Source organism: Entelurus aequoreus, linkage group LG05 (assembly GCF_033978785.1).
Source record: "Entelurus aequoreus isolate RoL-2023_Sb linkage group LG05, RoL_Eaeq_v1.1, whole genome shotgun sequence".
In the NCBI taxonomy this organism is placed as follows: domain Eukaryota; kingdom Metazoa; phylum Chordata; class Actinopteri; order Syngnathiformes; family Syngnathidae; genus Entelurus; species Entelurus aequoreus.
Window position 1 is genome coordinate 88,133,711 of NC_084735.1, and position 23,307 is coordinate 88,157,017.

General features: G+C 40.1%; 1 protein-coding gene across 3 annotated transcripts in view; it reads right to left on the bottom strand.

Annotated features, from left to right (window-relative positions):
* LOC133651246 (regulating synaptic membrane exocytosis protein 2-like) overlaps positions 1 to 19,907 on the bottom strand; it is a 31,909-nt gene extending 12,002 nt beyond the window's left edge. Inside the window, exons 1-18 of one of the 3 annotated variants that reach the window (XM_062049304.1) lie at positions 19,533 to 19,907; positions 19,417 to 19,469; positions 19,240 to 19,350; positions 19,081 to 19,180; positions 18,897 to 19,020; positions 18,798 to 18,832; positions 18,685 to 18,734; positions 18,584 to 18,619; positions 17,264 to 17,394; positions 16,997 to 17,168; positions 13,435 to 13,618; positions 8,613 to 8,681; positions 8,422 to 8,548; positions 8,256 to 8,357; positions 8,118 to 8,168; positions 7,976 to 8,044; positions 7,858 to 7,917; positions 7,647 to 7,750 (exon numbers count right to left, since the gene is read on the bottom strand). In XM_062049304.1, coding sequence (XP_061905288.1) covers positions 7,647 to 7,750; positions 7,858 to 7,917; positions 7,976 to 8,044; positions 8,118 to 8,168; positions 8,256 to 8,357; positions 8,422 to 8,548; positions 8,613 to 8,681; positions 13,435 to 13,618; positions 16,997 to 17,168; positions 17,264 to 17,394; positions 18,584 to 18,619; positions 18,685 to 18,734; positions 18,798 to 18,832; positions 18,897 to 19,020; positions 19,081 to 19,180; positions 19,240 to 19,350; positions 19,417 to 19,464 — 1,573 coding nt within the window. In that variant the 5' untranslated portion in view covers positions 19,465 to 19,469; positions 19,533 to 19,907. Of the gene's footprint in view, positions 1 to 7,646; positions 7,751 to 7,857; positions 7,918 to 7,975; positions 8,045 to 8,117; positions 8,169 to 8,255; positions 8,358 to 8,421; positions 8,549 to 8,612; positions 8,682 to 13,434; positions 13,619 to 16,996; positions 17,169 to 17,263; positions 17,395 to 18,583; positions 18,620 to 18,684; positions 18,735 to 18,797; positions 18,833 to 18,896; positions 19,021 to 19,080; positions 19,181 to 19,239; positions 19,351 to 19,416 lie in introns of all 3 variants that reach the window. The other 2 variants (XM_062049305.1, XM_062049303.1) reach the window with 2 other exon arrangements.
* Between the last annotated feature and the right edge of the window lie 3,400 nt (positions 19,908 to 23,307).

Consider the following 23,307-nt stretch of genomic DNA (forward strand, 5'->3'; position numbering starts at 1 on the left):
ATTTGTGGATGAGTAAAGTGCAAGTGAAGGACTAGTGGGGAGTTGAAGCTATTCAGATAGGGAAGATGCTGTGAGAGCCGGGGGTGACCTGATATTCAGCTGGGAATGACTACAACAGTAAATAAACACAAGACATATATATACTCTATTAGCCACAACACAACCAGGCTTATATTTAATATGCCACAAATTAATCCTGCATAAAAACACCTGCGTGTTTGTTATGCTAGCTCCTAGCTCCTCTGCTAGCTCCTAGCTCCATAGAACACGCCAATACAATTCAAACACCTGATCAACACACACAATCACTCAGCCCAAAAGACCGTTTACCTAACCCAAGGTTCATAAAGCTTATATATTTTTAAAAAGTTACGTACGTGACGCGCACATACGGTCAAGTTATCGAATGTTTAGCAGCCAAGGCTGCATACTCACGGTACCTGATATTCAGCTGGGAATGACTACAACAGTAAATAAACACAAGACATATATATACTCTATTAGCCACAACACAACCAGGCTTATATTTAATATGCCACAAATTAATCCTGCATAATAACACCTGCGTGTTTGTTATGCTAGCTCCTAGCTCCTCTGCTAGCTCCTAGCTCCATAGAACACGCCAATACAATTCAAACACCTGATCAACACACACAATCACTCAGCCCAAAAGACCGTTCACCTAACCCAAGGTTCATAAAGCTTATATATTTTTAAAAAGTTAGTACGTGACGCGCACGTACGGTACGGTACGTGTTATGCTAGCTCCTAGCTCCTCCGCTAGCTCCTAGCTCCATAGAACACGCCAATACAATTCAAACACATGATCAACACACACAATCACTCAGCCCAAAAGACCGTTCACCTAACCCAAGGTTCATAAAGCTTATATATTTTAAAAAAGTTACGTACATACGCAAAAAAAAGCCAAAGCTGCATACTCACAGTAGCACGTCTGCGTCTTTGTCATCCAAATCAAAGTAATCCTGGTAAGAGTCTGTGTTGTCCCAGTTCTCTACAGGCGTCTGTGTATCCAAATCAAAAGTCCTCCTGGTTAGAGTCTCTGTTATCCGAGTTCTTCCATCTTGACTGCATCTTTCGGGAATGTAAACAAAGAAGCGCCGGCTGTGTACTGTTGTGGCTGACTACGTTCGAAAAATACGTCCATTTCGCACCGACAACTTTCTTCTTTGCTTGCTTGGCTTCCTTCTCCATAATGCAATGAACATGATTGAAACAGATTCACGAACACAGATGTCCAGAATACTGTGGAATTATGAAATGAAAACAGAGCTTTTTCGTATCGGCTTCAATGTGGAAGGCATACCCGTGTTCGCCGGGCTACGTCACGCGCATACGTCATCCGCAGAGGCGTTTCGAACCGGAAGTTTAGCGGCAAATTTAAAATGTCACTTTATAAGTTAACCCGGCCGTATTGGCATGTGTTATAATGTTAAGATTTCATCATTGATATATAAACTATCAGACTGCGTGGTCGGTAGTAGTGGGTTTCAGTAGGCCTTTAAACATGCTGGGTGGTATATAATAAACATGCTGGGGTGGTATATAATAAACATGCTGGGGTGGTTTATAATTAAACATGCTGGGTGGTATATAATAAACATGCTGGGTGGTATATAAATAAACATGCTGGGTGGTATATAATAAACATGCTGGGGTGGTATATAATAAACATGCTGGGTGGTATATAATAAACATGCTGGGGTGGTATATAATAAACATGCTGGGGTGGTATATAATAAACATGCTGGGGTGGTAAATCATAAACATGCTGGGGTGGTTTATAATTAAACATGCTGGGTGGTATATAATAAACATGCTGGGGTGGTAAATCATAAACATGCTGGGGTGGTTTATAATTAAACATGCTGGGTGGTATATAATAAACATGCTGGGTGGTATATAATAAACATGCTGGGTGGTATATAATAAACATGCTGGGGTGGTATATAATAAACATGCTGGGGTGGTATATAATAAACATGCTGGGGTGGTATATAATAAACATGCTGGGGTGGTATATAATTAAAAACAAATGTATTTCAGGCACAGGTGACATCTTTTAGCTACAGGTGACATCTTTTAGCTGCAGTGTTGTATGGTGAGCTAGATGCCACAATTCACCAGGTAATGGTGTGATCAATGTTATAGTCTGTAAGCAACTGTAGAGTTGTTGAGTTGATGATACTGTGTGACTGTTCTAACAGCTTTTAAAGGTGTTTTCTGCGAGTGTCTGTGTTTGACTTGCGGGTGACGCTGGCTTGGTAAACAACTGATGTTTTTAAGCAGTTTCCGTTGAGTGGGCAGTTAAACCGTTGTCTGCAATTGCAGCTATCTGTGGAGTTTGAGTCGTTAGCTGTTGCTTGTCTGTGAGTGCTCAGAATATTTTTGTTGTGTGAGTCAATGGTTTGTTTGACATTCATCTTGCAGCTGGAGCTAAGTTTCAAGGTGTTCCTGTTCAATATCTTCCTGACTACATGTTTTTTGGGGGAAGTGCTTGTCAATGAGTGCGAAGAATTTGTGTCCGATGTTCGTGCTGACGTTTTTGCTGAATGGGGGGGGTTGTACCAAAGTATGATGTCCCGTTTCCTGGTTTTTCTTGTTTTAGTTGCTGGTGGGTCGTATTGGTGGGTGAATTGGTATGGAGGTGTTGCTTGGTTGAACGATTCTCTGTCTGATGACAGGGCTGACAGTCTCCTGTTGATGGCGGCTGGGATGTTCCTGGTTGTGACAGGCGGGTGTTGCTGTCACGGTGTACATATTGTAATGTGGTGTCGGGCTTTGTAAATGCTCGGTATGTGTTGAGTGTTACATCCAGGAAGTTTACAGTGTGGTTGTTTGCCTCAATTGGGATCCTTAGTCCGTTATTTTTTGAAAATGCGGCATGTTTCTTTTTTGATGTTTTCCAAAGCTCTCGGTCTGGCATTGGAAATAGCCAGTCCGTGGTCTCTGTATAGTCCGATGTTTACCCCTCATTTTGTGAGTTGGAAATAGCCAGTCCGTGGTCTCTGTATAGTCCAATGTTTACTCCTCATTTTGTGAGTTGGAAATAGCCAGTCCGTGGTCTCTGTATAGTCCAATGTTTACTCCTCATTTTGTGAGTTGGAAATAGCCAGTCCGTGGTCTCTGTATAGTCCAATGTTTACCCCTCATTTTGTGAGTTGGAAATAGCCAGTCCGTGGTCTCTGTATAGTCCAATGTTTACTCCTCATTTTGTGAGTTGGAAATAGCCAGTCCGTGGTCTCTGTATAGTCCAATGTTTACCCCTCATTTTGTGAGTTGGAAATAGCCAGTCCGTGGTCTCTGTATAGTCCCATGTTTACTCCTCATTTTGTGAGTTGGAAATAGCCAGTCCGTGGTCTCTGTATAGTCCAATGTTTACTCCTCATTTTGTGAGTTGGAAATAGCCAGTCCGTGGTCTCTGTATAGTCCAATGTTTACCCCTCATTTTGTGAGTTGGAAATAGCCAGTCCGTGGTCTCTGTATAGTCCCATGTTTACTCCTCATTTTGTGAGTTGGAAATAGCCAGTCCGTGGTCTCTGTATAGTCCAATGTTTACCCCTCATTTTGTGAGTTGGAAATAGCCAGTCCGTGGTCTCTGTATAGTCCAATGTTTACTCCTCATTTTGTGAGTTGGAAATAGCCAGTCCGTGGTCTCTGTATAGTCCAATGTTTACTCCTCATTTTGTGAGTTGGAAATAGCCAGTCCGTGGTCTCTGTATAGTCCAATGTTTACTCCTCATTTTGTGAGTTGGAAATAGCCAGTCCGTGGTCTCTGTATAGTCCAATGTTTACCCCTCATTTTGTGAGTTGGAAATAGCCAGTCCGTGGTCTCTGTATAGTCCAATGTTTACCCCTCATTTTGTGAGTTGGAAATAGCCAGTCCGTGGTCTCTGTATAGTCCAATGTTTACGCCTCATTTTGTGAGTTGGAAATAGCCAGTCCGTGGTCTCTGTATAGTCCAATGTTTACCCCTCATTTTGTGAGTTGGAAATAGCCAGTCCGTGGTCTCTGTATAGTCCAATGTTTACTCCTCATTTTGTGAGTTGGAAATAGCCAGTCCGTGGTCTCTGTATAGTCCAATGTTTACTCCTCATTTTGTGAGTTGGAAATAGCCAGTCCGTGGTCTCTGTATAGTCCAATGTTTACCCCTCATTTTGTGAGTTGGAAATAGCCAGTCCGTGGTCTCTGTATAGTCCCATGTTTACTCCTCATTTTGTGAGTTGGAAATAGCCAGTCCGTGGTCTCTGTATAGTCCAATGTTTACTCCTCATTTTGTGAGTTGGAAATAGCCAGTCCGTGGTCTCTGTATAGTCCAATGTTTACCCCTCATTTTGTGAGTTGGAAATAGCCAGTCCGTGGTCTCTGTATAGTCCCATGTTTACTCCTCATTTTGTGAGTTGGAAATAGCCAGTCCGTGGTCTCTGTATAGTCCAATGTTTACCCCTCATTTTGTGAGTTGGAAATAGCCAGTCCGTGGTCTCTGTATAGTCCAATGTTTACTCCTCATTTTGTGAGTTGGAAATAGCCAGTCCGTGGTCTCTGTATAGTCCAATGTTTACTCCTCATTTTGTGAGTTGGAAATAGCCAGTCCGTGGTCTCTGTATAGTCCAATGTTTACTCCTCATTTTGTGAGTTGGAAATAGCCAGTCCGTGGTCTCTGTATAGTCCAATGTTTACCCCTCATTTTGTGAGTTGGAAATAGCCAGTCCGTGGTCTCTGTATAGTCCAATGTTTACCCCTCATTTTGTGAGTTGGAAATAGCCAGTCCGTGGTCTCTGTATAGTCCAATGTTTACGCCTCATTTTGTGAGTTGGAAATAGCCAGTCCGTGGTCTCTGTATAGTCCAATGTTTACCCCTCATTTTGTGAGTTGGAAATAGCCAGTCCGTGGTCTCTGTATAGTCCAATGTTTACTCCTCATTTTGTGAGTTGGAAATAGCCAGTCCGTGGTCTCTGTATAGTCCAATGTTTACCCCTCATTTTGTGAGTTGGAAATAGCCAGTCCGTGGTCTCTGTATAGTCCAATGTTTACCCCTCATTTTGTGAGTTGGAAATAGCCAGTCCGTGGTCTCTGTATAGTCCAATGTTTACCCCTCATTTTGTGAGTTGGAAATAGCCAGTTCGTGGTCTCTGTATAGTCCAATGTTTGATCCTCATTTTGTGGGTTGGAAATAGCCAGTCCGTGGTCTCTGTATAGTCCAATGTTTACTCCTCATTTTGTGAGTTGGAAATAGCCAGTCCGTGGTCTCTGTATAGTCCAATGTTTACCCCTCATTTTGTGAGTTGGAAATAGCCAGTCCGTGGTCTCTGTATAGTCCAATGTTTACCCCTCATTTTGTGAGTTGGAAATAGCCAGTCCGTGGTCTCTGTATAGTCCAATGTTTACCCCTCATTTTGTGAGTTGGAAATAGCCAGTCCGTGGTCTCTGTATAGTCCAATGTTTACCCCTCATTTTGTGAGTTGGAAATAGCCAGTTCGTGGTCTCTGTATAGTCCAATGTTTGATCCTCATTTTGTGAGTTGGAAATAGCCAGTCCGTGGTCTCTGTATAGTCCAATGTTTACTCCTCATTTTGTGAGTTGGAAATAGCCAGTCCGTGGTCTCTGTATAGTCCAATGTTTACCCCTCATTTTGTGAGTTGGAAATAGCCAGTCCGTGGTCTCTGTATAGTCCAATGTTTACTCCTCATTTTGTGAGTTGGAAATAGCCAGTCCGTGGTCTCTGTATAGTCCAATGTTTACTCCTCATTTTGTGAGTTGGAAATAGCCAGTCCGTGGTCTCTGTATAGTCCAATGTTTACTCCTCATTTTGTGAGTTGGAAATAGCCAGTCCGTGGTCTCTGTATAGTCCAATGTTTACTCCTCATTTTGTGAGTTGGAAATAGCCAGTCCGTGGTCTCTGTATAGTCCAATGTTTACTCCTCATTTTGTGAGTTGGAAATAGCCAGTCCGTGGTCTCTGTATAGTCCAATGTTTACTCCTCATTTTGTGAGTTGGAAATAGCCAGTCCGTGGTCTCTGTATAGTCCAATGTTTACTCCTCATTTTGTGAGTTGGAAATAGCCAGTCCGTGGTCTCTGTATAGTCCAATGTTTACTCCTCATTTTGTGAGTTGGAAATAGCCAGTCCGTGGTCTCTGTATAGTCCAATGTTTACCCCTCATTTTGTGAGTTGGAAATAGCCAGTCCGTGGTCTCTGTATAGTCCAATGTTTACTCCTCATTTTGTGAGTTGCCAGAGTAGGAAGATTCCTACTAGTTTGATGTCTAGTACGGTATCAAAGTGGATACCAATTCACCCTCCAATACGACCCACCAGCAACTAAAACAAGAAAAACCAGGAAACGGGACAACATACTTTGCGAAACAGGCTTGTAGGGATGAAATGATAAACAACAGTTTATCATTTGAAAAGTTTGATATCATCTGATATCATATGACCAGGTTGATGTAATTTGAAATCGTTTGATATCAGACTAGTTAGTAGTCAATAGTTACTAGCCAGTAAGTACTAACCAGAAGTTAGTAGTCATAGTTAGTAGTCAGTATTGAGGAGTCACTTATCAATAATTAGTTGTTAGTAGTCAGTATTGAGGAGTCAGTTCTTGGTAGTAATTAGTTTGTAGCCAGTAGTTACTAGCCAGTAGTCAGTATATAGTAGTCAGTACTAGTAGCCAGAAGGAAAGAGTCAGTAGTTAGTAGTCAATAACTAGTAGTTAGCAGTCTGTATTGAGTAGTCAGCATTGACTTGTAAGTTCTTAGTAATAATTGCTTAGCAGCCAGTACTTACTAGCCTGTAGTCAGTATGTGGTAATTATAATTTGTAGTAATTAATTAGTAGTTACTAGCCAGTAGTTAGTACATATTAGTACTGAGTAATTAATTGTCAATAACTAGTAGTTAGTAGCCAGAATTGAAGAGTCAGTAGTTAGTAGTCAATAATTAGTATTGAGCAGTCAGTAGTTAGTAGTCAGTATTGAGTTGTAAGTCATTGGTAGTAATTGGTTAGCAGCCAGTAGTTACTAGCCTGTAGTCAGTATATAGTAAATATAGTTAGTAGTCAGTAGTTAGTAGTCATTGTTAATAATACTTAGTTAGTAGTTACTAGTCAGAAGTTAGTTGTCATCCATTAGCATATAGTAGTCATAGTTATTAGTCATAATTGAGGATTCAGTAGTTAGTAGTTAATAATTAGTAGTTAGTAGTCAGTGTTGAGGAGTCAGTAGTTAGTAGTCAATAATTCGTATGTAGTAATCAGTCAATAATTAGTAGTTCGTAGCCAGAATTGAGGAGTCAGTAGTTAGTAGTCAATAATTTGTAGTTAGCAGTCAGTATTGAGTAGTCAGTATTGAGTTGTAAGTTCTTAGTAGTAATTAGTTATCAGCCAGTAGTTACTAGCCTGTAGTCAGTATGTAGTAATTATAGTTAGTAGTCAGTTGTTAGTAGTAATTAATTAGTAGTTACTAGCCAGTAGTTAGTATATATTAGTACTCAGTAGTTAGTAGTCAATAGTACATATTAGTCAGTAATGAGTAGTCAGTTCTTAGAAGTTATTGGTTAGTAGCTACTAACCAGTAGTAATTAGTATTCAAACATGAGTTTGTAGTTAGTAGTTTAGCTAGTCTTACTTGTGTCTGGAGCACCTTTAGGCGGGACAGTAGGTAACTGGCGTCCTCGGGACAAGGGGGATCCAATTGGACTCATGTGGACCGATCCATCATGCGGACAAACCCTGCCAGGAATGAAGACACAGACTTAGAACTAGACCTCTATCCTGGTCCAGTTCTATGTGCAGATGCGTAGCTCTACAATTGTGAGGAAGACCAGTGACAGGACTACCTCAGCAGCTCCTCATCAAAAGGTTCCGCTTCAGAGGGGAAGTCTGGGATGAAGTCCTGGCTGAAGAACACAAGTCAGGGTCCTGGATACGACAAGACTCAACCATTGCTGGACTCACCTGTAGTCTTCAACCGTTCCATTTGCCATTTGGCTGGGCCAGGAAGTGTTGCAGAATCCTCCAGAGTTCCTACACAGAGATGAAGACCACGTGTTCCTTTCAAGGACTACAAATACTGGCTCGACTGAGATTTGTTCAGGACCTGGCATGAGAGTCCAGAGAGTTGGCCCCAGACCTTCTCCTCAGTAACGTCCTGGACACGCACAGACAATCCAGCGGGGGAGAAACAAAATCCTCATGCTCCAAGAACAAGTGAGCTGGGTAAGGTGCTGATGCTTACCTGTCCAGGCTGCTGTACTGACCCACATCAGAGTGAGCCCGACCGAGCTTGGACCCGCGCAGCAGCCGGACAGCATCCTTGCGGTACAACGGCTGAAGACCACTGACAAGTTGGGGATGGACAAGTCATTGCTGGAACTTTCACCTGGACTACTGGACACGCCCACCTGTGAGGAGCTAAATGGTTCGGTGACTGGGACCTCGGCAGGACCGGGTCAGGTGCCAGGCCGTGACTAAAGGCCTCCCTCAGAGAATGGGCGGAGCTGTGGTGGCTCCGCCCATTGTGTCGGGACTCTGGGAAGGATAAAGGAAGAATGAAAAGTCTAAACGTGCAAATCCAAAGACGAGGTGAGCTCACCTGGGACCAGGTCCAAACCTTCCTCGCAGTCGTAGTCCCAAACGTCCCCGTCGCTGAAGTGCTGAGAACCTGACAGCAACTTTTATTTAGTCATGTTTATATCTTGTTTATTCATCTTTACCAACTTTGCCTCAAATGGCTACTGCCATCAAATGTTCACACTACTAACTACCCATGCAGTATTATGTCACTATGTGAACTATTACTAACTACTCATGCAGTATTATGTCACTATGTGAACTATTACTAACTACCCATGCAGTATTATGTCACTATGTGAACTATTACTAACTACTCATGCAGTATTATGTCACTATGTGAACTATTACTAACTACCCATGCAGTATTATGTCACTATGTGAACTATTACTAACTACCCATGCAGTATTATGTCACTATGTGAACTATTACTAACTACCCATGCAATATTATGTCACTATGTGAACTATTACTAACTACTCATGCAGTATTATGTCACTATGTGAACTATTACTAACTACTCATGCAGTATTATGTCACTATGTGAACTATTACTAACTACCCATGCAGTATTATGTCACTATGTGAACTATTACTAACTACTCATGCAGTATTATGTCACTATGTGAACTATTACTAACTACTCATGCAGTATTATGTCACTATGTGAACTATTACTAACTACTCATGCAGTATTATGTCACTATGTGAACTATTACTAACTACCCATGCAGTATTATGTCACTATGTGAACTATTACTAACTACCCATGCAGTATTATGTCACTATGTGAACTATTATTAACTACCCATGCAGTATTATGTCACCATGTGAACTATTACTAACTACCCATGCAGTATTATGTCACCATGTGAACTATTACTAACTACCCATGCAGTATTATGTCACTATGTGAACTATTACTAACTACCCATGCAGTATTATGTCACCACGTGAACTATTACTAACTACCCATGCAGTATTATGTCACTATGTGAACTATTACTAACTACCCATGCAGTATTATGTCACTATGTGAACTATTACTAACTACCCATGCAGTATTATGTCACTATGTGAACTATTACTAACTACTCATGCAGTATTATGTCACTATGTGAACTATTACTAACTACCCATGCAGTATTATGTCACTATGTGAACTATTACTAACTACCCATGCAGTATTATGTCACTATGTGAACTATTACTAACTACCCATGCAGTATTATGTCACTATGTGAACTATTACTAACTACCCATGCAGTATTATGTCACTACGTGAACTATTACTAACTACTCATGCAGTATTATGTCACCATGTGAACTATTACTAACTACCCATGCAGTATTATGTCACTATGTGAACTATTACTAACTACCCATGCAGTATTATGTCACTACGTGAACTATTACTAACTACTCATGCAGTAGTATGTCACCATGTGAACTATTACTAACTACCCATGCAGTATTATGTCACCATGTGAACTATTACTAACTACTCATGCAGTATTATGTCACTATGTGAACTATTACTAACTACCCATGCAGTAGTATGTCACTATGTGAACTATTACTAACTACCCATGCAGTATTATGTCACCATGTGAACTATTACTAACTACTCATGCAGTACTATGTCACCATGTGAACTATTACTAACTACCCATGCAGTATTATGTCACTATGTGAACTATTACTAACTACCCATGCAGTATTATGTCACTGTGTGAACTATTACTAACTACTCATGCAGTATTATGTCACTATGTGAACTATTACTAACTACCCATGCAGTATTATGTCACTATGTGAACTATTACTCACTACTCAAGCAGTATTATGTCACTATGTGAACTATTACTAACTACCCATGCAGTATTATGTCACTATGTGAACTATTACTAACTACCCATGCAGTATTATGTCACTATGTGAACTATTACTAACTACCCATGCAGTATTATGTCACTATGTGAACTATTACTAACTACTCAAGCAGTATTATGTCACTATGTGAACTATTACTAACTACCCATGCAGTATTATGTCACCATGTGAACTATTACTAACTACCCATGCAGTATTATGTCACTATGTGAACTATTACTAACTACCCATGCAGTATTATGTCACTATGTGAACTATTACTAACTACTCATGCAGTATTATGTTACCACGTGAACTATTACTAACTACCCATGCAGTATTATGTCACCACGTGAACTATTACTAACTACTCATGCAGTATTATGTCACTATGTGAACTATTACTAACTACCCATGCAGTATGATGTCACCATGTGAACTATTACTAACTACCCATGCAGTATTATGTCACTATGTGAAGTATTACTAACTATCCATGCAGTATTATGTCACTATGTGAACTATTACTAACTACCCATGCAGTATTATGTCACTATGTGAACTATTACTAACTACCCATGCAGTATTATGTCACCATGTGAACTATTACTAACTACTCATGCAGTATTATGTCACTATGTGAACTATTACTAACTACTCATGCAGTATTATGTCACCATGTGAACTATTACTAACTACTCATGCAGTATTATGTCACTATGTGAACTATTACTAACTACCCATGCAGTATTATGTCACTATGTGAACTATTACTAACTATCCATGCAGTATTATGTCACTATGTGAACTATTACTAACTATCCATGCAGTATTATGTCACTATGTGAACTATTACTAACTATCCATTCAGTATTATGTCACTATGTGAACTATTACTAACTACCCATGCAGTATTATGTCACTATGTGAACTATTATTAACTACCCATGCAGTATTATGTCACCATGTGAACTATTACTAACTACCCATGCAGTATTATGTCACCATGTGAACTATTACTAACTACCCATGCAGTATTATGTCACTATGTGAACTATTACTAACTACCCATGCAGTATTATGTCACCACGTGAACTATTACTAACTACCCATGCAGTATTATGTCACCATGTGAACTATTACTAACTACCCATGCAGTATTATGTCACTATGTGAATTATTACTAACTACCCATGCAGTATTATGTCACTATGTGAACTATTACTAACTACCCATGCAGTATTATGTCACTATGTGAACTATTATTAACTACCCATGCAGTATTATGTCACTACGTGAACTATTACTAACTACCCATGCAGTATTATGTCACCACGTGAACTATTACTAACTACCCATGCAGTATTATGTCACCACGTGAACTATTACTAACTACCCATGCAGTATTATGTCACTATGTGAACTATTACTAACTACCCATGCAGTATTATGTCACTACGTGAACTATTACTAACTACCCATGCAGTATTATGTCACCATGTGAACTATTACTAACTACCCATGCAGTATTATGTCACCATGTGAACTATTACTAACTAACCATGCAGTATTATGTCACTATGTGAACTATTACTAACTACCCATGCAGTATTATGTCACTATGTGAACTATTACTAACTACCCATGCAGTATTATGTCACTATGTGAACTATTACTAACTACCCATGCAGTATTATGTCACCATGTGAACTATTACTAACTACCCATGCAGTATTATGTCACTATGTGAACTATTACTAACTACCCATGCAGTATTATGTCACCATGTGAACTATTACTAACTACTCATGCAGTATTATGTTACCATGTGAACTATTACTAACTACCCATGCAGTATTATGTCACCACGTGAACTATTACTAACTACTCATGCAGTATTATGTCACTATGTGAACTATTACTAACTACCCATGCAGTATGATGTCACCATGTGAACTATTACTAACTACCCATGCAGTATTATGTCACTATGTGAAGTATTACTAACTATCCATGCAGTATTATGTCACTATGTGAACTATTACTAACTACCCATGCAGTATTATGTCACTATGTGAACTATTACTAACTACCCATGCAGTATTATGTCACCATGTGAACTATTACTAACTACTCATGCAGTATTATGTCACTATGTGAACTATTACTAACTACTCATGCAGTATTATGTCACCATGTGAACTATTACTAACTACTCATGCAGTATTATGTCACTATGTGAACTATTACTAACTACCCATGCAGTATTATGTCACTATGTGAACTATTACTAACTACTCATGCAGTACTATGTCACCATGTGAACTATTACTAACTACTCATGCAGTATTATGTCACTATGTGAACTATTACTAACTACCCATGCAGTATTATGTCACTATGTGAACTATTACTAACTACCCATGCAGTATTATGTCACCATGTGAAGTATTACTAACTACTCACGCAGTATTATGTCACTATGTGAACTATTACTAACTACCCATGCAGTATTATGTCACTAAGTGAACTATTACTCACTACTCATGCAGTATTATGTCACTATGTGAACTATTACTAACTACCCATGCAGTATTATGTCACTATGTGAACTATTACTAACTACTCACGCAGTATTATGTCACTATGTGAACTATTACTAACTACCCATGCAGTATTATGTCACTAAGTGAACTATTACTAACTACTCATGCAGTATTATGTCACTAAGTGAACTATTACTAACTACCCATGCAGTATTATGTCACTATGTGAACTATTACTAACTACTCATGCAGTATTATGTCACTATGTGAACTATTACTAACTACTCATGCAGTATTATGTCACTATGTGAAGTATTACTAACTACCCATGCAGTATTATGTACTATGATTATATTACTAGATGTGTACTCCCAGTACATATGAGCAGTATATGACAAGTACTAGGATAGTATAATTGTACTCACAGTAGAGTCTCCTGGCAGTAGTAGTAGGAGTAGTACTAGTACTAGTAGTAGTACTATGATGCAGTACATTCCTGTGCAGGCAGGAGGACGAGTGTCTTCGTGGCAGAGAAGAAACATTTGACCTCTGAACTTTGTACCAATGTGGTTGGTCGTCTAGGAGGGAGGACTCCAGTCTGATCAGGACCTGAACACAACATATATAGTACTACATCATGTATACTTCATATATAGTACTACATGTATACATCATATATAGTACTACATGTAGGAGGGCCGACTCCAGTCTGATCAGGACCTGAACACAACATATATACTTCATATATAGTACTACATGTATACTTCATATATAGTACTACATGTAGGAGGGTCGACTCCAGTCTGATCAGGACCTGAACACAACATATATACATCATATATAGTACTACATGTATACTTCATATATAGTACTACATGTATACTTCATATATAGTACTACATGTAGGAGGGTCGACTCCAGTCTGATCAGGACCTGAACACAACATATATACATCATATATAGTACTACATGTATACTTCATATATAGTACTACATGTATACTTCATATATAGTACTACATGTAGGAGGGCCGACTCCAGTCTGATCAGGACCTGAACACAACATATATACTTCATATATAGTACTACATGTATACTTCATATATAGTACTACATGTAGGAGGGTCGACTCCAGTCTGATCAGGACCTGAACACAACATATATACTTCATAAATAGTACTACATGTATACTTCATATATAGTACTACATGTAGGAGGGTCGACGCCAGTCTGATCAGGACCTGAACACAACATATATACTTCATATATAGTACTACATGTATACTTCATATATAGTACTACACATATAGTACTACATGTAGGAGGGTCGACTCCAGTCTGATCAGGACCTGAACACAACATATATAGTACTACATCATGTATACTTCATATATAGTACTACATGTATACATCATATATAGTACTACATGTAGGAGGGCCGACTCCAGTCTGATCAGGACCTGAACACAACATATATACTTCATAAATAGTACTACATGTATACTTCATATATAGTACTACATGTAGGAGGGTCGACTCCAGTCTGATCAGGACCTGAACACAACATATATACATCATATATAGTACTACACATATAGTACTACATGTATACTTCATATATAGTACTACATCACGTATACACTATATGTAGTACTACATGTATACTTCATATATAGTACTACATGTAGGAGGGCCGACTCCAGTCTGATCAGGACCTGAACACAACATATATAGTACTACACTTCATATATAGTACTACACTTCATATATAGTACTACACTTCATATATAGTACTACATGTAGGAGGGCGGACTCTAGTCTGATCAGGACCTGAACAACATGTATACACTTACTAAATATATATATATATATATATATATTCCACTATGTGATGAAGTATTCCACTATGTGATGAAGTATTCCACTATGTGATGAAGTATTCCACTATGTGATGAAGTATTCCACTATGTGATGAAGTATTCCACTATGTGATGAAGTATTCCACTATGTGATGAAGTATTCCACTATGTGATGAAGTATTCTACTATGTGATGAAGTATTCCACTATGTGATGAAGTATTCTACTATGTGATGAAGTATTCCACTATGTGATGAAGTATTCTACTATGTGATGAAGTATTCCACTATGTGATGAAGTATTCTACTATGTGATGAAGTATTCTACTATGTGATGAAGTATTCCCCTATGTGATGAAGTATTCCACTATGTGATGAAGTATTCTACTATGTGATGAAGTATTCTACTATGTGATGAAGTATTCTACTATGTGATGAAGTATTCCACTATGTGATGAAGTATTCTACTATGTGATGAAGTATTCCACTATGTGATGAAGTATTCTACTATGTGATGAAGTATTCTACTATGTGATGAAGTATTCCACTATGTGATGAAGTATTCCACTATGTGATGAAGTATTCCACTATGTGATGAAGTATTCTACTATGTGATGAAGTATTCTACTATGTGATGAAGTATTCTACTATGTGATGAAGTATTCCACTATGTGATGAAGTATTCTACTATGTGATGAAGTATTCCACTATGTGATGAAGTATTCCACTATGTGATGAAGTATTCCACTATGTGATGAAGTATTCCACTATGTGATGAAGTATTCCACTATGTGATGAAGTATTCTACTATGTGATGAAGTATTCCACTATGTGATGAAGTATTCCACTATGTGATGAAGTATTCCACTATGTGATGAAGTATTCTACTATGTGATGAAGTATTCCACTATGTGATGAAGTATTCCACTATGTGATGAAGTATTCCACTATGTGATGAAGTATTCCACTATGTGATGAAGTATTCCACTATGTGATGAAGTATTCCACTATGTGATGAAGTATTCTACTATGTGATGAAGTATTCCACTATGTGATGAAGTATTCCACTATGTGATGAAGTATTCCACTATGTGATGAAGTATTCCACTATGTGATGAAGTATTCTACTATGTGATGAAGTATTCTACTATGTGATGAAGTATTCTACTATGTGATGAAGTATTCCCCTATGTGATGAAGTATTCCACTATGTGATGAAGTATTCCACTATGTGATGAAGTATTCTACTATGTGATGAAGTATTCTACTATGTGATGAAGTATTCCACTATGTGATGAAGTATTCCACTATGTGATGAAGTATTCTACTATGTGATGAAGTATTCCACTATGTGATGAAGTATTCTACTATGTGATGAAGTATTCCACTATGTGATGAAGTATTCTACTATGTGATGAAGTATTCTACTATGTGATGAAGTATTCTACTATGTGATGAAGTATTCCACTATGTGATGAAGTATTCTACTATGTGATGAAGTATTCTACTATGTGATGAAGTATTCCACTATGTGATGAAGTATTCTACTATGTGATGAAGTATTCTACTATGTGATGAAGTATTCTACTATGTGATGAAGTATTCCACTATGTGATGAAGTATTCTACTATGTGATGAAGTATTCCACTATGTGATGAAGTATTCCACTATGTGATGAAGTATTCTACTATGTGATGAAGTATTCTACTATGTGATGAAGTATTCCACTATGTGATGAAGTATTCTACTATGTGATGAAGTATTCTACTATGTGATGAAGTATTCTACTATGTGATGAAGTATTCCACTATGTGATGAAGTATTCCACTATGTGATGAAGTATTCTACTATGTGATGAAGTATTCCACTATGTGATGAAGTATTCTACTATGTGATGAAGTATTCTACTATGTGATGAAGTATTCCACTATGTGATGAAGTATTCCACTATGTGATGAAGTATTCTACTATGTGATGAAGTATTCTACTATGTGATGAAGTATTCCACTATGTGATGAAGTATTCCACTATGTGATGAAGTATTCCACCACCTGGTACACTAAAGGTTGTAAGTGTTGTTGGTGCGTCCAAATGTTCCTTCAGGTTCTTGAGTTCCGTGGTATGTTCTCACCTCTCCGAGGAACTGACTCTCCTCCTCTCGGCCTCCAGCTTGATCCCAAACGGTCAACTCCAACACCCGGTCCGGGATCTCCCGCTGGTGGACGGTGGAGTACACGAAAGTCTGATTCCACCGAGGTTCTGTCAGCTTCTTCACAGTCTTGGTCCTGCGCCTGCTCTTGTCACTGGTGGGAAGGTGGAGTTAGGTAGACTCCAGCAGTGGAGTTAGGTAGACTCCAGCAGTGGAGTTCGGTAGACTCCAGCGGTGGGAGCAGCTTACCTTCGGTCAGGTAAGAAGTAGATCTGGACATAAAGGTTCCTGGAGCGCTGGTCTGCTCGAGCAGGAAGTTCTTTAGCTCCAAGGACGGTGACCATCAGCTGATGGCCGACGTGGTCGAACCACAGCTTGACCTGCAACCCACATGGTCCTTGGACTAGGAGTATTTCTACACCATTTCATGTTTGGTGTGGAAGTATTCCTACAACCTTTACAAATGACCTTTCGTAGGTTAGGGTAATGTATTGATTGTCCCCATATTGACGATCAATTGGATGGTGAGCCATGTGCGGTGAAATGATTCTCTGCATTTGACCCATCACCCTTGATCACCCCCTGGGAGGTGAGGGGAGCAGTGGCCGCGCCCAGGAATCCTTTTTGGTGATTTAACCCCCAATTCCAAGCCTTGATGTGGAGTGCCAAGCAGGGAGGTAATGGCTCCCATTTTTAAGTCTTTGGTATGACTCACAACCTACCCATCTCAGGGCGGACACTGTCTTTTGGTAAGTGGCTGTTTTGTTTCACCTCCATCATGGGTTACTTAGATAAATATATCAATCACCAGAATCCGGTCCTAATAAAACCCAACATAGCTCAGTGGTTAGCACTGCTGGCTCCCAATGAGGGTCCTGGTTTGGAATCCCAGTCCAATTGATAGGTAACTCAGAGCCGGTATTTAGTTCCACCTCTATTGTAGTTCACCACGACAGTGGTCCTGGATTACATGTTAGACTATGGTTTCTTTTGCTAGTATCCATAAAATCAGTTAATAACCTTGGAAGTAGAAGTTGGGTCGATACTATCTTCTGTAGGACCAACTTGCTGACCACGGGTAGATATACTTGACATTTAGGAATGTACATTTTCTTATCATTACCAGTCTACTTTACTTATATCATTACCAGAGTCTACTTTACTTATGGCATTACCATAGTCTACTTTCTTCCTATCATTACCATAGTCTACTTTCTTCCTATCATTACCAGAGTCCACTTTCTTCCTATCATTACCAGAATCTACTTTCTTCCTATCATTACCAGATTCTACTTTCTTCCTATCATTACCAGAATCTACTTTCTTCCTATCATTACCAGAATCTACTTTCTTCCTATCATTACCAGAATCTACTTTCTTCCTATCATTACCAGAATCTACTTTCTTCCTATCTTACCAGAGTCTACTTTCTTTGTATCATCCATCGAGAGCCCTGCTAACAGCTATGCTAACAACTATGCTAACCTCCAAGTGCTGTGTCACTTCTCACCGAATCAACAAGCACAGGACTTGACCAAACATGACCGATGTCTCACGCTGTGGACATACCTGAAGTCTGGGGACCAGGACCCGCTTGCTGTCGGCCTGCAGGGAAAGGAAAGAAGCCAGTTAGCTTGTCAGCTGATTGGCTACGAGACTGGTACACTTACTGAGACTGGTCTGTCCACAATGCTGGGGCTAACCGGGCCTTCAAAGGAACCTGGAAACAGAGTCTTGTTACTTCCCACTGCCAAGTGGAGCAGTTTGCATCAAGTCAACTCACTGGAGACCATGTGGAACTGGGGGGACTCTGCTGGTCTGCAAACAAACGCCAGAGTGTTGGAGCTGTTCAATGGAAAAACTGATGTCCACATGAGCTCACCTGACTGGTCGAGACACCAGGAGCTCCACTTGTGGTTCTGATTTGGAGCCCAGGATGATGTTGTAGACCTGGTTAAATGTGGCTCCCTGCAGAACATGACCGTTCCACTCCAGTACCTGATCACCTTCATTCATCACGGAAGAAAAAGTCCATTTAAGGCCAAAAACCTAGCAAAGTTCCTTACCTGCCCTCAGGTGTCCCACGGTATCTGCCAGACTTCCTGGTTTCACCTTGGTGATGAAAGCACAGAGACGACCCGACTCGGTCATCTTCCCGCCAATCACCTGGAACCACAGGGAAAGTCAGGGAACGTGGTCCCAGAAGAGGAGAACGAGGGCCACACCTTCAGTCCGAGCAAAGCTCCCGTGTCGGTGGAAATGGAACCGTCCTTCATCCTCTTGTTGAGCACGATCCGACCAATCAGGCGCTCTCCATCCGTGGACCAGACCTGTTGCTGAAAGGTCAGAGCCAGGGACATCAACAACACAAAGGTGGACCAGACGGACCAGGCGGGGTTTACCGTGGACATGGGAGCAGGGTCACCGTGATCCCACCAGTGGCTGTCCATGTCTCCTAGTGACCAGGAGACAGGTGAAAGGTCGCCCGTGGTTCTTTGGAAGACATGATGCAACTCACTGTTCTATGAAGACATGTCTTCCAGTTGGACTCGCCTAGGTCCACATGACCAGGGTCTATTCTGGCGTCTCCATGGTGATCTGCAAGTGTGTCAGCTAATCCAACTTAATCCCACTGAGTCCAAGACCGTTGTGTTCTAATCCACAACAAACAAGCCTTCACTCTCCAAGGTTCTAAGGTTCTGCTGAGCTCAGGGTCACGTCAAAGTTCTCCTCCAGCCTTTGGTTCTGCAGGCGTCCTCAGCAGCTGTGATGGAGCCGCACGTCCCAGAGTCCAGTACTGAAGAGTCCAGACCTCTTTGAGCCAATCAGCACTGATAAACCCCTCCTTGGTTTGTGGTCCAATGACAGCCAGGCAGTGGAACTCGTCACTGGGACGCTGGAGCACAACCCACTACGCCCCATTACCAGAGTCTACTTGACTTATGTTATTACCAGAGTCTACTTGACTTATATCATTACCAGAGTCTACTTTACTTAGATCATGACCAGAGTCTACTTGACTTATATCATTACCAGAGTCTACTTTACTTAGATCATGACCAGAGTCTACTTTACTTATGTCATTACCAGAGTCTACTTTATTTATATCATTACCAGAGTCTACTTTACTTATGTCATTACCAGAGTCTACTTGACTTATGTTATTACCAGAGTCTACTTGACTTATATCATTACCAGAGTCTACTTGACTTAGATCATGACCAGAGTCTACTTGACTTATATCATTACCAGAGTCTACTTTATTTATATCATTACCAGAGTCTACTTTACTTATGTCATTACCAGAGTCTACTTGACTTATGTTATTACCAGAGTCTACTTTACTTATGTCATTACCAGAGTCTACTTGACTTATATCATTACCAGAGTCTACTTTATTTATATCATTACCAGAGTCTACTTGACTTATGTTATTACCAGAGTCTACTTTACTTATGTCATTACCAGAGTCTACTTTACTTATGTCATTACCAGAGTCTACTTTACTTATGTTATTACCAGAGTCTACTTTACTTAGATCATGACCAGGGTGTACATGGTTAGGTGCTAGCATGGTGTAACATGGACTTTGTGCGTAGTTAGCATTAGTTAGCTACATTTAGTCTTTGTGAGCTGCAGGACTGAAAATCTGTAAATCCTATTAGTGTGTGTGAGTGTGTGTGTGTGTGTGTGTGTGTGTGTGTGTGTGTGTGTGTGTGTGTGTGTGTGTGTGTGTGTGTGTGTGTGTGTGTGTGTGTGTGTGTGTGTGTGTGGATTATTCTTTCCTCAGCCTCCAAACTAGTGTGTGCTTGATTGACAGACGAATACAAGTGTGTGTGATTGACAGGCCAGGACAAGACAAGTGTGTGTGTGTGTGATTGACAGATGAGGAGGTGTGTGTGTGTGTGTGTGTGTGATTGACAGATGAGGAGGTGTGTGTGTGTGTGTGATTGACAGATGAGGAGGTGTGTGTGTCTGCTGGCCTTGCTGCTGGCGGGTGTGTGTTTGCAGGAAGTGGACTGCATCCTGCTGATGGAGGTAGGCCAGGTGCATGCTGGGTAGACACGTCAATGAAAGTTCTTCTTATGTCAGGTGACTACTGAGGTGGTGAAACGCTCCACCGTCCCCACCCGTCACCATGGCAACCTCGCTCGACTACCTGGACTGTGTCGGAGACTAAGGAGACGTCGCCTCAGCTACCTGGTAAACTGCTAGTTAGCTTTGATGCAGAGTAATGGTAAACTGCTAGTTAGCTTTGACGCAGAGTAATGGTAAACTGCTAGTTAGCTTTGACGCGGGGTAATGGTAAACTGCTAGTTAGCTTTGACGCAGAGTAATGGTAAACTGCTAGTTAGCTTTGACGCAGAGTAATGGTAAACTGCTAGTTAGCTTTGACGTGGGGTAATGGTAAACTGCTAGTTAGCTTTGATGCAGAGTAATGGTAAACTGCTAGTTAGCTTTGACGCAGGGTAATGGTAAACTGCTAGTTAGCTTTGACGCAGAGTAATGGTAAACTGCTAGTTAGCTTTGACGCGGGGTAATGGTAAACTGCTAGTTAGCTTTGACGCAGAGTAATGGTAAACTGCTTGTTAGCTTTGACGCAGAGTAATGGTAAACTGCTAGTTAGCTTTGACACGGGGTAATGGTAAACTGCTCGCGATGTTTGACGAGGTGTGGGTGTGTGTGTCTGCAGTGCCACAAGGGACAGTTCTGCTGGGGGGTGCTAGACCATGGGCAGGCCAGTGGTCAGGTGTGTCCATGTCCACGAGGCTCCAGGTGCTCGCGTGTATTCATCCACAGCCTGTGAGCGCCATCTTGTCTCCTTTTCAAGTGAAGAATCACATACGTCTTCTAAGTACTAAGTACTTAGTACTAAGTACTAAGAAGTAAGTAGGTCCCTTTCTAAAGGTAGATCCTGTGTGGGCCTCGTGGATCATGAGGACTCAGACTTGTGTGAAGAAGTGCATGTCAAATGTCAATCAATAATTGTATGTATGTATATTATATGCATGTAACATGTACATGTATGTTATATACATGTACATATATACATACATACATATATATACATGTATGTATATATGTATATATACATTAGTCAAGGTTTCTGTGGTTTATCCATTATACAGTGCTCAATACCAGTGTAGAGCAGAATATATGTTAGGTCAGGAAAAAACACAGAGGCTATTTCATCCCTACAAGCCTGTTTCATCCCTACAAGCCTGGTTCATCCCTACAAGCCTGGTTCATCCCTACAAGTCTGTTTCATCCCCACAAGCCTGGTTCATCCCTACAAGCCCGGTTCATCCCTACAAGTATGTCTCATCCCTACAAGCCTGTTTCATCCCTACAAGTCTGTTTCATGCCTACAAGCCTGTTTCATTCCTACAAGCCCGTTTCATCCCTACATGCCTGTTTCATCCCTACAAGTCTGTTTCATCCCTACAAGTCTGTTTCATCCCTACAAGCCTGGTTCATCCCTACAAGTATTTTTCATCCCTACAAGCCTGTTTCATCCCTACAAGTCTGTTTCATCCCTACAAGTCTGTTTCATCCCTACAAGTCTGTTTCATCCATACAAGCCCGTTTCATCCCTACATGCCTGTTTCATCCCTACAAGCCTGGTTCATCCCTACAAGTCTGTTTCATCCCTACAAGCCTGTTCCATCCCTACAAGTCTGGTTCATTCCTACAAGCCTGTTACATCCCTACAAGCCTGGTTCATCCCTACAAGTATGTCTCATCCCTACAAGCCTGTTTCATCCCTACAAATCTGTTTCATCCCAACAATTCTGTTTCATCCCTACAAGCCTGTTTCGCAGGTTTCCCTGCTGCATCAGTCTTTGCCATGGCGCTGACAAGCAGGGAAACCTGAAGAACAGGCTTGTAGGGATGGTATAGCCTCTGTGTTTTTTCCTGACCAAACATACATACATACTGTATATATGTATATACAAACATATGTGTATATACATATATACATACATATGTATGTGTGTATATATATATATATATATATATATATATATATATATATATATATATATATATATATATATATATATATATATATATATATACGTATATACATACATACGTATATACATACATACGTATGTGTATATATATATATATATATATATATATATATATATATATATATATATATATATATATATATATATATATATAAATATGTATATATATATATATATATATACACGTATATACATACATACATACATATATACGTATATACATACATTAGACTTGGACTGGACTGTGTACTCTCC